Source organism: Oncorhynchus mykiss, chromosome 6 (assembly GCF_013265735.2).
Source record: "Oncorhynchus mykiss isolate Arlee chromosome 6, USDA_OmykA_1.1, whole genome shotgun sequence".
NCBI classification, from domain to species: Eukaryota; Metazoa; Chordata; class Actinopteri; order Salmoniformes; family Salmonidae; genus Oncorhynchus; species Oncorhynchus mykiss.
The window spans coordinates 55,371,823-55,386,814 of NC_048570.1; the positions used below are offsets into that span (position 1 = coordinate 55,371,823).

Consider the following 14,992-nt stretch of genomic DNA (forward strand, 5'->3'; position numbering starts at 1 on the left):
ACTTGTTGTTGATTCTTCACAAAAAAATACAGTTTTATATCTTTATGTTTGAAGCCTGAAATGTGGCAAAAGGTCACAAAGTTCAAGGGGGCCGAATACTTTCGCAAGGCACTGTAAGTCAGTATAGAGACAAAGTAGAATCTCAATTCAACGGCTCAGACACGAGGTATGTGGCAGGGTCTACAGTCAATCACGGATTACAAAAAGAAAACCAGCCCAGTCACGGACCAGGATGTCTTGCTCCCAGGCAGACTAAATAACTTTTTTTCCCGCTTTGAGGTCAATACAGTACCACTGACACGGCCCGCAACTAAAACATGCGGACTCTCCTTCACTGCAGCCGACGTGAGGAAAACATTTAAACGTGTCAACCCTCGCAAGGCTGCAGGCCCAGACGGCATCCCCAGCCGCGCCCTCAGAGCATGCGCAGACCAGCTGGCTGGTGTGTTTACGGACATATTCAATCAATCCCTATCCCAGTCTGTTGTTCCCACATGCTTCAAGAGGGCCACCATTGTTCCTGTTCCCAAGAAAGCTAAAGTAACTGAGCTAAACGACTACCGCCCCGTAGCACTCACTTCCGTCATCATGAAGTGCTTTGAGAGACTAGTCAAGGACCATATCACCTCCACCCTACCTGACACCCTAGACCCACTCCAATTTGCTTACCGCCCAAATAGGTCCACAGACGATGCAATCTCAACCACACTGCACACTGCCCTAACCCATCTGGACAAGAGGAATACCTACGTGAGAATGCTGTTCATCGACTACAGCTCGGCATTTAACACCATAGTGCCCTCCAAGCTCGTCATCAAGCTCGAGACCCTGGGTCTCGACCCTGCCTTGTGCAACTGGGTACTGGACTTCCTGACGGGCCGCCCCCAGGTGGTGAGGGTAGGCAACAACATTTCCACCCCGCTGATCCTCAACACTGGGGCCCCACAAGGGTGCGTTCTGAGCCCTCTCCTGTACTCCCTGTTCACCCACGACTGCGTGGCCACGCACGCCTCCAACTCAATCATCAAGTTTGCGGACGACACAACAGTGGTAGGCTTGATTACCAACAACGATGAGATGGCCTACAGGGAGGAGGTGAGGGCCCTTGGAGTGTGGTGTCAGGAAAATAACCTCACACTCAAAGTCAACAAAACTAAGGAGATGATTGTGGACTTCAGGAAACAGCAGAGGGAACACCCCCCTATCCACATTGATGGAACAGTAGTGGAGAGGGTAGTACGTTTTAAGTTCCTCGGCGTACACATCACAGACAAACTGAATTAGTCCACCCACACAGACAGCACCGTGAAGAAGGCGCAGCAGCGCCTCTTCAACCTCAGGAGGCTGAAGAAATTTGGCTTGTCACCAAAAGCACTCACAAACTTCTACAGATGCACAATCGAGAGCATCCTGTCGGGCTGTATCACCGCCTGGTACGGCAACTGCTCCGCCCACAACCGTAAGGCTCTCCAGAGGGTAGTGAGGTCTGCACAACGCATCACCGGGGGCAAACTACCTGCCCTCCAGGACACCTACACCACCCGATGTCATAGGAAGGCCATAAAGATCATCAAGGACAACAACCACCCGAGCCACTGCCTGTTCACCCCGCTATCATCCAGAAGGCGAGGTCAGTACAGGTGCATCAAAGCTGGGACCGAGAGACTGAAAAACAGCTTCTATCTCAAGGCCATCAGACTGTTAAACAGCCACCACTAACATTGAGTGGCTGCTGCCAACACACTGACTCAACTCCAGCCACTTTAATAATGGGAATTGATGGGAAATTATGTAAAATATATCACTAGCCACTTTAAACAATGCTACCTAATATAATGTTTACATACCCTACATTATTCATCTCATATGTATATACTGTACTCTATATCATCTACTGCATCTTTATGTAATACATGTATCACTAGCCACTTTAACTATGCCACTTTGTTTACATACTCATCTCATATGTATATACTGCACTCAATACCATCTACTGTATCTTGCCTATGCCGCTCTGTACCATCACTCACTCATATATCTTTATGTACATATTTTTTATCCCCTTACACTTGTGTGTATAAGGTAGTAGTTTTGGAATTGTTAGCTAGATTACTTGTTGGTTATTACTGCATTGTCGGAACTAGAAGCACAAGCATTTCGCTACACTCGCATTAACATCTGCTAACCATGTGTATGTGACAAATAAAATTTGATTTGATTTGAGGTACACCTCCAATTGACTGAAATTATGTCAATTAGCCTATCAGAAGCTTCTAAAGCCATGACATAATTTTCTGGAATTTTCCAAGCTGTTTAAAGGCACAGTCAACTTAGTGTATGTGAACTTCTGACCCACTGGAATTGTGATACAGTGAATTATAAGTGAAATAATCTGTCTGTAAACAATTGCTGGAAAAATCACTTGTGTCATGCACAAAGTAGATGTCCTAACCGACTTGCCAAAACTATAGTTTGTTAACAAGAAATTTTGGGTGGTTGAAAAACAAGTTTTAATGACTACAACCTAAGTGTATGTAAACTTCCGACTTCAACTGTATATATATATATATATATATATATATATATATATATATATATATATTGTTTAAAATAATATATTTGGAACCAACAGCTGAATACAACTGGATACGTAAGCTCCCTTGTTAGATTCAGATTGATTTTTGACAATGAATAAGAGGAATGTTTTATAGATGATTTGCTTAATATTGTTATAGGTATGCGGGTGAATGCATTATGTGTAAGTAACTCGTAAATAATAAAAAATATTGGCTTAATGAAGATTGGGTAAAGAGAGAGAAAGAGATTGTCCACCTGCATCCTACTGCCAGTCTGCCAGCCGCTATAGATCAGAGCTGTGGTAAACTAAAGGCGACAAAGTGATTATTTGATATACATCTTTAATGCTCTCATGATTTGCATTAAGACCACTGGTTGGTAATTAAGACGTTTCAGAGCATAGTGACAACTGTTTTGCTTAAGTTTTGAGCTTTTGACTGGTCTGCTAAACAGGACATTAGCGTGAGTAAACCACAGTGCAGATTAGTAAAAAAAAAAAAATGCATTCATTGTGCTGTAGTTTTTTGGACCAATGAGAAAGTCAAGGGAACAAGCTGATGGAAAATATATTCTGTTGACAAATATCATTTTCGAGTCCACAACAACCAGATGTTCCGGTTTTCAGGTGAAATGGAACGAGAGCCTGTGACACGACTTCCGCTTTTGAACGTTAGCAAAGCGTTACTCCAGTTTAACTCCGCATCCACTGGATTGGTGGAACAGAGCAGAATATAACCGTTCCCCCCCAGTTTAGTTCTTCTTACGTCAAGACCAGTATGTGTAGGGAATCTAGTTTCAGGCGTGTATTTATGCCTGTAATGTTAGGTTAGTGTGTATATACTGTAACTGCATTCTGCTTCTTCAAGTATTTCTCTTGGATAAACGAGTATAACGTTAAGCTATTTACTCCAAACTGTTGTGTGAGATTGGTCAACGGGTTAAACATCTGTCAAAAGTCTCTCTCTTTTGGTGCTTTCAAGACAACTGGGAACTCGAAAATAACCTTGGTCAAATCATGACCTCGGTCATTGGGAAAGTTGAAGCTCTCTCGAAAGATGTCCAAGTTCCCGACTTGGAATTCCGACGTGGATGACCGTTCAAAACTATTTTTCCCATTCTGAGCTTGTCTTTTCCCCGAGTACATAGTTGTCTTGAACGCACTAAAGTCAGAAGTCTGAGATTTCCGAGTTGGTTTGAACGCGACAATGTCTGACCTACGTCACGGTCTCTGAAGCGCTGTCAGCTGGTGAATTCCACTCCAAATCGCGAGGAGACTTGACTTTCGGCCGTAGCCGGAAAAAAAAAAAACTTAACGGAAATATTTGCTCCACTGAACTCTGGATAGGCTACTTCGGGGTTTTGGACTCTACAACACAGTCCAACCGCTTTTTGATTGAGACTCTTGATGTGAGGTTGATTTATTTCGTCAATTCGGGAAATTTACGGATAAAATAACAAGGCGAGGTTTCGCGTGTTGGACCGAGAGGTAAGAGTTACAAACTTTGCACTATTTTCCTTTCTTCTAGCACATTGTTTGCTTTCCATTTCGCAATTTATAGTAAATTGTTTGTCAAATTTGCACACGCGTTTTTGTTTACACAATAAGTTGTAGTTGCCTTGTCAAAATAATGTTGGTTTGCATTAACAATTTTTTCAAACCGCGAGTTGCACACTGTGGTCGTGCTGTTTAATTAGTGATATTGACTATCAATATTAGGCTACTTGGCAAGGCGCCCTAGACTACAGCCCAAAGCCACATTATCAAATTGCCTCGTTTTGTTTTCGGTGTTTACAGAAAATGGCAACGGGGCACATCCAATTCACTGAAAACACCCGTGGTTCACACCATTCCAGACGTTTCCACGCTTGTCAAAAAGCCTCCCTCTTCTGTCAAACAAATGTTCCCAGCGTTTTCATTTCAGTGCTGAGCTGTGGGACAGTGCACGGGGTTAGTGTGTGTGTGTGCGCGCCCACTCATATAAAATATATATCACACATTACACACACACAGTGTCTTCAGAAAGTATTCAGACCCCTTGACATTTTCCACATTTTGTTACAGCCTAATTCTATAATTGATTCAGTAGTATTTTCCCTTATCGATCTATACACAATGACAAATATCAGGTTTATATAATTTTTTTCCCCCTAATTTATAAAAAAAACTGAAATCACATTTATGTACAGTAACCAGTCAAAGTTGGGACACACCTACTCATTCAAGGGTTTTTCTTTATTTTACTATTTTCTACATTGTAGAATAATAGTGAAGACAAACTGAAATGGCACATGGAATCATGTAGTAACCAAAAATATATTTGAGATTCTTCAAAGTAGCCACCCTTTGCCTTTATAACAGCTTTGCAGAGTCTGGGGTCTTGAGCACTCTGGAGTAAATCAAATCAAACTTTATTTGTCACGTGCCGAATACAGCAAGTGTAGACCTTACTGTGAAATTCTTACTTACAAGCCCTTAACCAAAAGTGCAGTTCAAGAACAGTTAAGAAAATATTGACCAAATAAACTAAAGTAAAAAAATAAACTATCACAATAACGTAACAATACCGAGGCTATATACAGGGGATACCAGTACAGAGTCAATATGTGGCAGTACAGGTTAGTTGAGGTAATTTGTACATGTAGGTAGGGGTGAAGGGACTATGCATAGATACACAGCGAGTAGCAGCAGTGTACAAAACAAATGGAGGGGAGTGTCAATGTAAGTAGTCCGGTGGCCATTTGATTAATTGTTCAGCAGTTTTATGGCTTGGGGGTAGAAGCTCTTAAGAAGCCTTTTGGTCCTAGATGTGGCGCTCTGGTACTGCTTGCCGTGCGGTAGCAGAGAAAGCAGTCTATGACTTGGGTCTCTGACAATTGAATGGGCTTAACTCTGAAATTGCCTATTATATTGGTCCTGGATGGCAGGAGGCTTGGCACCAGTGATGTACTGGGCTGTATGCACTACCCTCTGTGGCGCCTTATGGTCAGATGCCCAGCAGTTTCCATTCCAGGCGGTAATGCAACAGGTCAGGATGCTCTCGACGGTGCAGCTGTAATACTTTTTGAGCATCTGGAGACCCATGCCAAATATTTTCAGTGTCCTGAGGGGGAAAAGGTTTTGTCGTGCCTTCTTCACGACTGTCTTGGTGTGTTTGGACCATGATACTTCTTTGGTGATGTGGACACCAAGGAACTTGAAAATCTCGACCGCTCCACTACAGCCCTGTTGATGATCATGGGGGCCTACAATCAGCTCCTTTGTCTTGCTCAGTTTGAGGGAAAGGTTGTTGTCCTGGCACCACACTGCCAGTTCTCTGACCTCCCTATAGGCTATCTCATCATTGTCAGTGATCAGGCCTGCCACTGTTGTGTCCACGCAGTCGTGGGTGAACTGGGAGTACAGGAGGGGACTAAGTACACACCTCTGAGGGGCCCCAGTTTTGAGGATCAGTGTGGGAGATGTGTTGTTGCCTACCGTTAACACCTAGGGGTAGCCTGTCAAGAAGTCCAGGATCCAGTTGCAGAGGGATGTGTTTAGTCCCAGGGATGGTCCCAGGTTTCCTCCAGAGAATCTTGTTTCTCAGTCAGTCCTTTACGTGCCTTTTGGCAAACTCCACGCAGACTGTCGTGCCTTTTACTGAGGAGTGACTTGAGTCTGGCCACTCCACCATAAAGGCCTGATTGGTGGAGTGCTGCCGAGATGGTTGTCCTTCTGGAAGTTTCTCCCATCTCAATAAAGGAAATCTGGAGGTTTTTCAGAGTGACCACCGGATTCTTGGTCAGGGAGGTGACTAAGGTCCTTCTCCCCCAATTGCGCAGTTTGGCCAGACAGCCAGGTCTAGGAAGAGTCTTGGTGGTTCCAAACTTCTTCCAGTTTGGTACCTTCAATTCTGCAGAAATGTGTTGGTACCCTTCCCCAGATCTGTGCCTCGACACAATCCTGTCTCGTCGGAGCTTGCCTGACAATTCCTTTAACCTCATGGCTTGGGTTTTGCTCTGATATGCACAGTCAACTGTGGGACCTTTATATAGACAGGTGTGTGCCTTTCCAAATCAAGTCCAATCAATTGAATTTGCCACAGGTGGACTCCAATAAAGTTGTAGAAACATCTCAAGGATGGAAACCGTATGCACCTGAGCTAGTACGTATGTAATTTAGTTATTTCTGTTTGTTGAGAGAGACCAGGGTGTGTCTCGTCATCTTTACAGACCGTGCCAATGAATGGATATTTTTAGATGATTTATGAGTTATCCTTAAAAACAATTACAGACAAGTGTCAGGAATAGCAATCTTGATTTGGCATCGGAGCAGATTTTCTACACGCTGGGTAATGGAGAGCCTGTTGATTGTTACAAATCTTGCTTCAGGAATAACTGTAAGTCTGTGTAACATCCTTCCCCTCTTACTGTTAGAAAATGTAATAGCTCAATGTGGGGTGGTCTTATTTTGACAGACCACTGTTTTTAAAAGCCCTCCCAGTTGTTACTGCACCAGAGGGGGCTGTGTTTGTAAAATACATACCGCTAGAGCACACACGCACAGGGAGTACAGGGACATTCCATTTTATTCTCAATGTTCCCAACAGTACCACTCCTCACGTCATCACTGGCATGGCATTCCAGAGGCAGGAGTCACGAGCAGAACAAATTGACCCTACCCCTCTCTGTTAGACCTGCATAGCTGAGAAAAATTATGCAGCTTTAATTCAATTTCATGTTGATGTGAGGGAAGATGGTCAGGGCATGTCGGCTAAGTCTCTAGCTGTTCGGACTGTTATTGTGGGAACTGCTTAGACAGTTCATATGTTATGTTGTACTCCCATAGATGGAGACACAATTCTGCCCCCCTCTAGAACTTAGGCCTCACTCCCCCCTATCTGAGATATCTACTGCTGCCCTCATCCTCCACATACAACACCTGTTCTGCCAGTCACATTCTGTCAAAGGTCCCCAAAGCGCACACATCCCTGGGTCGCTCTTCTTTTCAGTTCGCTGCAGCTAGCGACTGGAATGAGCTGCAACAAACACTCAAACTGGACAGTTTTATCTCCATCTCTTCATTCAAAGACTCAATCATAGACACTCTTACTGACAGTTGTGGCTGCTTTGTTTAATGTTTTGTTGTCTTTACTCTTTGCTGTTGTCTGTGCCCAATAATGTTTGTACCTATGTTGTTGTTTTAGGTCTCTCTTTATGTTGTGTTGTCTCTCTTGTCGTGATGTGTTTTGTCCTATATTTTTATTTAATTTATATGCATTTTTAATCCCAGCCTCTGTCCACACAGGAGGCCTTTTGCCTTTTGGTAGGCCATCATTGTAAATAAGAATTTGTTCTTAACTGACTTGCCTAGTTAAATCATTATTTTTTAAAATAATAATCCTGGTCCCCCAAGCAAGCTATAGTTGGACAAGACACCAGTGTAGCTTGGGAGGGTGTGGAGACAGGGAGCAGACACACACACAGTCTGTGTGGTTTCCGGACGATGGGCTGGTTGAGTCACAGGCTGTAAAGAGAATAAGAGACTACTCGTGGAAATTACATGTCATGCAGAGTGATTATGTAGCTCCAACCGTGTGTGTGTGTGTGTGCGTGCGTAGCTACTAGCTACACATCAGACAATGTATTCCATAAAATATTTGCCCAAGACACTGTATAGGGAAATCTGTTCCGAAACGTGCCATGTCTCTGTTTGCACAAAAGTGCGTGAGCTCACACATGAGGATAGTGTTTGTTTGGATCACAGTCAGTATCTGGTTTGGTGCTCTATTGTAGGCTGTTTGTTAAATAAGTCCTGGATGGTTTGACTTGTTTTGCTGCGGTAGTGGAGATGAGGTTAGGGAGTGGGGCGTGTGAACCACTTTTTTTCCCTTTCATCATATAAAGGATGGCATGTTGTGACTTCTCCATGCATTCAGGCATTATGTAACTGCTCTGATTGGAAGCATATTATTATAGAATGTGAACATTACCAGATAACCAGTAGGTGGTGCTGTTTGCTGCAGTGTCTGTCACATAGATGGACTACAATCTCTTGGCACTGATGTTGGTTAGCCTACATGGATGGCATGCTCAGGTTAGAAGTTACCCTTTGGCACAGATCTAGGATCAGTTTATCTTCCCACAATTCGTTATGAGGTGAATCACAAAACTGACCACGAGGGGGTCCAATCCGGCCCCTGGGTGTTTTTTTTTGTTGAGTGAAATATACTTTTTCAGGGAGCATCTGCAATTCAAAAACGATGGATTAAGTACTATTTTATTTGTTGCACATTTTGATGGTGAGGAAATGCAACCAATTTTCAATGCGGCCCTCCGGACCTCATTGAAGACTGAATGCGGCCCCTGTGTCAAAATTAGTTTGACACCCCTGATCTAGGGAAACTGACAACTTCATCCTACTTAGTCTCATGGTCATTTCAACACAACTGTTAAATCGGATTAGATTCTGAACAAGAGAAGATGTGGAAACGACAGCAGAGCCTCAGTTCAGCTGTAGCTAATCTGGCCCAATTAAACTGTGTATGAAAGAGAGGTAGATTTTATATTAGGAAATGTTCATGCCATGTTGCCCACAGTGGATTACTGCCTAACTTCATTCTGCATGATAATGGCTAAAAGACACAGTAAGAAAATGGCTAGGCTATTTTAAGTGTGAGCATGGGTTAGAACATTACACTATATCAGGGGTGTCAAACATACGGCCTGCGGGTGGTTTGAGTAAATACATTTAAAAGTTTGTTTTGGGGGTGGAACAAACTCAATATACTTTTAAAATGACAGTGAGTGTCTCAAATTCCAAAAACGATAGCTAGAGGACAATTCTTTCGTACATTTTGACAACGAGCAAATGTAACCCATTTTCATTGCGGCCCTCCGGACCTTGTTGAAGACCTTGTTGAAGACCCCATGCAAAATGAGTCCTAGACCCCTGCACTATATACACGCTCAATTACACTGAAACAAAACCCACACACATACACTACATACGTGCACACACATACACTTTTACACTCATCATATGCTGCTGCTACTCTTATTCTTACTACTCTGACTCTTATTATATATCCTGATGCCTATTCACTTTATATTTTTATATCCCTGCACAGTGATCTGGTAGTGGTACTCCCTGAATATAGCTCCATTCTTGTATTTTAATTATCTTGTTACTATTTTTCTTTTTTGTTATACTCAACAAAAATATAATCGCAACATGTAAAGTAGTGATGCACCGATATTACATTTTTGGCCGATACCGATATCTGATTTTCCTTGGCAAAAAAAACAATACCGATATTTAACATTTTGCTGCCTTTTAAGCATTCTAGAACAGTTGAATAGTTAGACCGCTGTGTCCATGTGTGTGTGTGTGCGTGTGTTAAGGCACTGCATCTAAGTGCAAGAGGTATCACTACAGTCGCTGGTTCGAATCCAGGCTGTATCACATCTGGCCGTGATTGGGAGTCACGTAGGGCGGCCCAGCGTCGACCGGGTTTGGCCGGGGAATTTATTCTTAACTGACTTTACTAGTTAAATAAAGGTTACACACACACACACACACCACACTGACCAAAACATTATTTTTTGGGCATTTACGTATATCCCAATTACCAGTAGAACATAATCAAAACCTATTTCACTTACTTGCTGTGCTGTTTCGTTGGTCAGTCGTTTCATTCTCAACCAGGATTTCTATGGAACGCCGTTTAGGTCTTTGCGTGTCAAAAAAAGGTATTATTTAACACTATTTGACGTGTCAAATAACACTATTTGACCAATATGGACCTGAATGACTGCACATCACAACATCACAATTGATCACATTCATTCACATCTTTCACATCGTGTTTGCAGACTGTTTTGTACAGCTTTGACAGTGCTACTGTATCATTTTTGACACGCAAAGACCCAAACGGCGTTCCATAGTATGTATGTCGTGAAGCTAATAGCAGTGACGCTATTACTGTCTAACTCCGGTAGGGCAACATCAGAAAAATAGCGCACTTGGTAGTGTTAACCGGTACTCAACCAGTCGGCGAACACCAATATCACCCACGACAGAGAACGGTTGATTGTCAAGGGTAATGAATTCCATTATCTTGGCTTTAATGGATTTTGCCTTTGAGTTGTCTCGCTGAAATTTTGTTACTCTTTCAAATGACTGCTTTACTTGTTGACTGCTCAATCCATACAGCAGACATTGTGGGCTAGTTTAGGAATGCTGTGTTTCACATATAGCGCAACATTTTACGTGGCGTAATTACATCCGGTATCTTTGTTATATGGTTATGCACGTCAGCTTTGACATCGGTTTTGCACATCGGGTGTTAAACTAGACATCGGCCGATTCCGATATGTTCACCAACTATATCGTGTGTTAGTAATGTAATGTTTTGATCCCATGTTTCATGGTCTGAAATAAAAGAACCCAGAAATGTGTTTACATCCCTGTTTGAGCCTTTCTTGCTAAGATAATCCAGACACCTGGCAGGTTTGGCATATCAATAAGCTAATGAAAAATAATGATCATTAGTCATTACACGTGCACCTTGTGCTGGGAGCAATAAAAGGACACTCTAAAATGTGCAGTTTTGTCACACAACACAATGCCACATGTTGAGGGAGCGTGCGGTTGGCATGCTGACTGCAGGAATGTCCACCAGAGATGTTGCCAGACAATTTAATGTTGATTTCTCTACCATAAGCCGCCTCCAATGTCATTTTAGAGAATTTAGCAGTATGTCCAACCGGCCTCACAACCGCAGACCATGTGTAACCATGCCAGCCCAGGACCTCCATCTGGCTTCTTCACCTGCGGGATCGTCTGAGACCAGCCACCAGGACAGCTGATGAAACAGAGTAGTATTTCTCTCTGTAATTAAGCCTTTTAGTGGGGGAAAAACTCATTCTGATTGGCTGAGCCTGGCTCCCCAATGGGTGGGCCTATGCCCACCCATGGCTGAGTCCCTGCCCAGTCCATATGAAATAGATTAGGGCCTAATAAATTTACTGATTTCCTTGCATGAACTGTAAGTCAGAGAAATTGTTGTTTTTATATTTCTGTTCCGTATATAATCCTTATCATTGGGAAGGGCTTAACTGTAACGTCGACAACTGTTGTATTCGGCGCTTTGATTTGATTTTCCTTGCCTAGCCTTTCCGCGAGGAATCACAAGCAGTAGGTTAGAGAGTGAAAGTGTGGAGAGACAGGCTGTGTTCTGAGGCGAGGAGACGGGAGACGTGTGTGTCGGGGCTGGGAATTGCCAGGGACCTCCTGATACGATATGTATTGTGATTCTCCCAATTCTATATGTATTGCGATTGTATTCATCTTTTGCGATTTGATATTCCAAACATATTACGCACTAGACGAGAGAGCATAAGAATTTCGTTTTGATCAGTCATGGAAATAAAAGTGAGAAAAACATGCTGGCTCACTAAAAAGATGGAGAACAAGCTGCAGCATGAAAAATACTGTAGTTCTGGAGCAGGTACGCTTTTGACTAGATGGGATTCAGCTTTTGTCAGATTTGACTTTTTTTGTAGCAGGTTAGCAGAACTTACGTAGCAGGTTAGGATAATTAATGTAGCAGGTTGGGAAAATGTAAGTTAAGATTAGGAAAAGGGTTAGTCTCGTAATGACAGGCTTCCCTAAAATGGGAAGCCTGGCGAAGTCCATGGTAGAAAGATAGCTAAATAGGGGTGGGAACCCAGTGTAAATCATTGACGCCTCGCAACTCATCAATAAATTGCCTTTCTTGGGGGCAGCTCCAATAGTACTAACTAGTGTTGTAGGCGCAACAGTGCGTGTGGATGGCCAGGAAATCGTAGCTTAAAACCCCATCAAAAGATGTTAATGTATGTTAATTTTGTGTATAGAGCACACTTCTGGCAAAACAAAATTCTCCAGACCTCCAAGGGAGGTGTGACAATGACATGAGTTTGGAGGAATGGCAACGCACAGAATAGGGTTAGCCAGAATTTCCCAAAATTCAATTTAAGGTTAATTTGACAAAAGTTATATCCCTTCTAGCCAAGCCCCGCAGGTACATCCAACGTAGCATTTTTTACAAATCGATATTTGGAGTCAAAGTATTGCAATAATATCGACCAAAATAATATTGCGATATGATACTATATACAGTTGAAGTCGGAAGTTTACATACACTTTAGACAAATACATTTAAACTGAGTTTTTCACAATTCCTGACATTTAATCCTAGTAAATATTCCCTGTTTTAGGTCAGTTAGGGTCACCATTTTATTTTAAGAATGTGAAATGTCAGAATAATAGTAGAGAGAATGATTTATTTCAGCTTTTATTTCTTTCATCACATTCCCAGTGGGTCAGAAGTTTACATACACTCAATTAGTATTTGGTAGCATTTCCTTTAAATTGTTTAACTTGGGACAAATGTTTTGGGTAGCCTTCTACAAGCTTCCCACAATAAGTTGGGTGAATTTTGGCCCATTCCTCCTGACAGAGCTGGTGTAACTGAGTCAGGTTTGTTGGCCTCCTTGCTCACACACGCTTTTTCAGTTCTGCCCACACATTTTATATGGAATTGAGGTCAGGGCTTTGTGATGGCCACTCCAATACCTTGACTTTGTTGCCCTTAAGCCATTTTGCCACAGCTTTGGAAGTGTGCTTGGGGTCATTGTCCATTTGGAAGACCCATTTGCAACCAAGCTTTAACTTCCTGACTAATGTCTTGAGGTGTTGCTTCAATATAGCCACATAATTTTCCATCCTCATGATGCAATCTATTTTGTGAAGTGCACCAGTCCCTCCTGCAGCAAAGCACCCCCACAACATGATGCTGCCACCCACATGCTTCACGGTTGAGATGGTGTTCTTCGGCTTGCAAGCCTCCCCCTTTTTCCTCCAAACATAATGATGGTCATTATGACCAAACAGTTCTATTTTTGTTTCATCAGACCAGAGGACATTTCTCCAAAAAGTACGATCTTTGTTCCCATGTGGAGTGGCAAACCGTAGTCTGGCTTTTTTATGGCGGTTTTGGAGCAGTGGCTTCTTCCTTGCTCAGCGGCCTTTCAGGTTAAGTCGATATAGGACTCGTTTTACTGTGGATATAGATACTTTTGTACCTGTTTCCTCCAGCATCTTCACAAGGTCCTTTGCTGTTGTTCTAGGATTGATTTGTGCTTTTCGCACCAAAGTACGTTCATCTCTAGGAGACAGAACGCGTCTCCTTCCTGAGCGGTATGACGGAGGCATGGTCCCATGGTGTTTATACTTGCATACTATTGTTTGTACAGATGAACGTGGTACCTTCAGGCGTTTGGAAATTGCTCCCAATGATGAACCAGACTTGTGGAGGTCTACATTTTTAAAAATAATTATAAGTTAAAAAATCTTTCTAAACAATTGTTGGAAAAAGTAGATGTCCTAACTGACTTGCCAAATCTATAGTTTGTTAACAAGAAATTTGTGGAGTGGTTGAAAAACGAGTTTAAATGACTCCAACCTAAGTGCATGTAAACTTCCGACTTCATCTGTATGTATTGCGATTCGATAATGTGTTTTTTTTTTGTTGTTGCTATTTGATGTTCCAAACATATTGAGCACTAAATAGTGCATTCGGAAAGTATTCAAACCCCTTGAGTTTTTCAACATTTTGTTAGCTTTTCTAAAATTGATTTACACCATTTATGTATACCATTTATAGTGTGTTTTAGAAATTTGAGAAAATCTATTCAAATTAAACTGAAATATCACATTTACAATAAGAATTCAGACCCTTTACTCAGTACATTGTTGAAGCTTCTTTGGCAGCAATTACAGCCTTATGTCTTCTTTGGTATGATGCTACAAGTTTGGCACACCTGTGTTTGGGGAGTTTCTCCCATTGTTCTCTGCAGATCCTCTCAAGCTCTGTCAGGTTGGATGGGGAGTGTCGCTGCACAGCTATTTTCAGGTCTCTCCAGAGATGTTAGATCGGGTTCAAGTCCGGGCTGTGGCTGGGCCACACCAGGATATTCAGAGACTTGTCCCGAAGCCATCCTGCATTGTGTTGGCTGTGTGCTTAGGGTCATTGTCCTGTTGGAAGGTGACCCTTCGCCCCAGTCTAAGGTCCTGAGTGCTCTGGAGCAGGTTTTCAGCAAGGATCTCTGTACTTTGCTCCGTTCATCTTTGCCTCGATCCTAACTAGTCTCCCTGTCGCTGAAAAACATCCCCACAGTATGATGCTGCCACCACCTTGCTTCACAGAAGGGATGATGCTGCCACCACCATGCTTCACAGTAGGGATGGTGCCAGGTTTCGTTTAGCATTCAGGCCAAAGAGTTCAATCTTGTTTTTCATGGTCAGAGTCCTTTAGATGCCGTTTGGCAAACTCCACACGGACTGTCATGTTCCTTTTACTGAGGAGTGGCTTCCATCTGGCCAGTCTACCAT

At 42.6% G+C, this 14,992-nt stretch overlaps 1 protein-coding gene across 4 annotated transcripts in view; it reads left to right on the forward strand.

Moving 5' to 3' along the window:
* Positions 1-3,273: 3,273 nt before the first annotated feature.
* LOC110526163 (kinesin-like protein KIFC3) overlaps positions 3,274-14,992 on the forward strand; it is a 73,041-nt gene continuing 61,322 nt past the window's right edge. The window contains exons 1-2 of one of the 4 annotated variants that reach the window (XM_036980447.1): positions 3,274-4,063; positions 4,373-4,525. In XM_036980447.1, the coding sequence (XP_036836342.1) occupies positions 4,376-4,525 (150 nt within the window). In that variant the 5' untranslated portion in view covers positions 3,274-4,063; positions 4,373-4,375. Of the gene's footprint in view, positions 4,064-4,372; positions 4,526-6,723; positions 6,954-14,992 lie in introns of those variants that run through there. The other 3 variants (XM_036980448.1, XM_021606829.2, XM_021606828.2) reach the window with 3 other exon arrangements.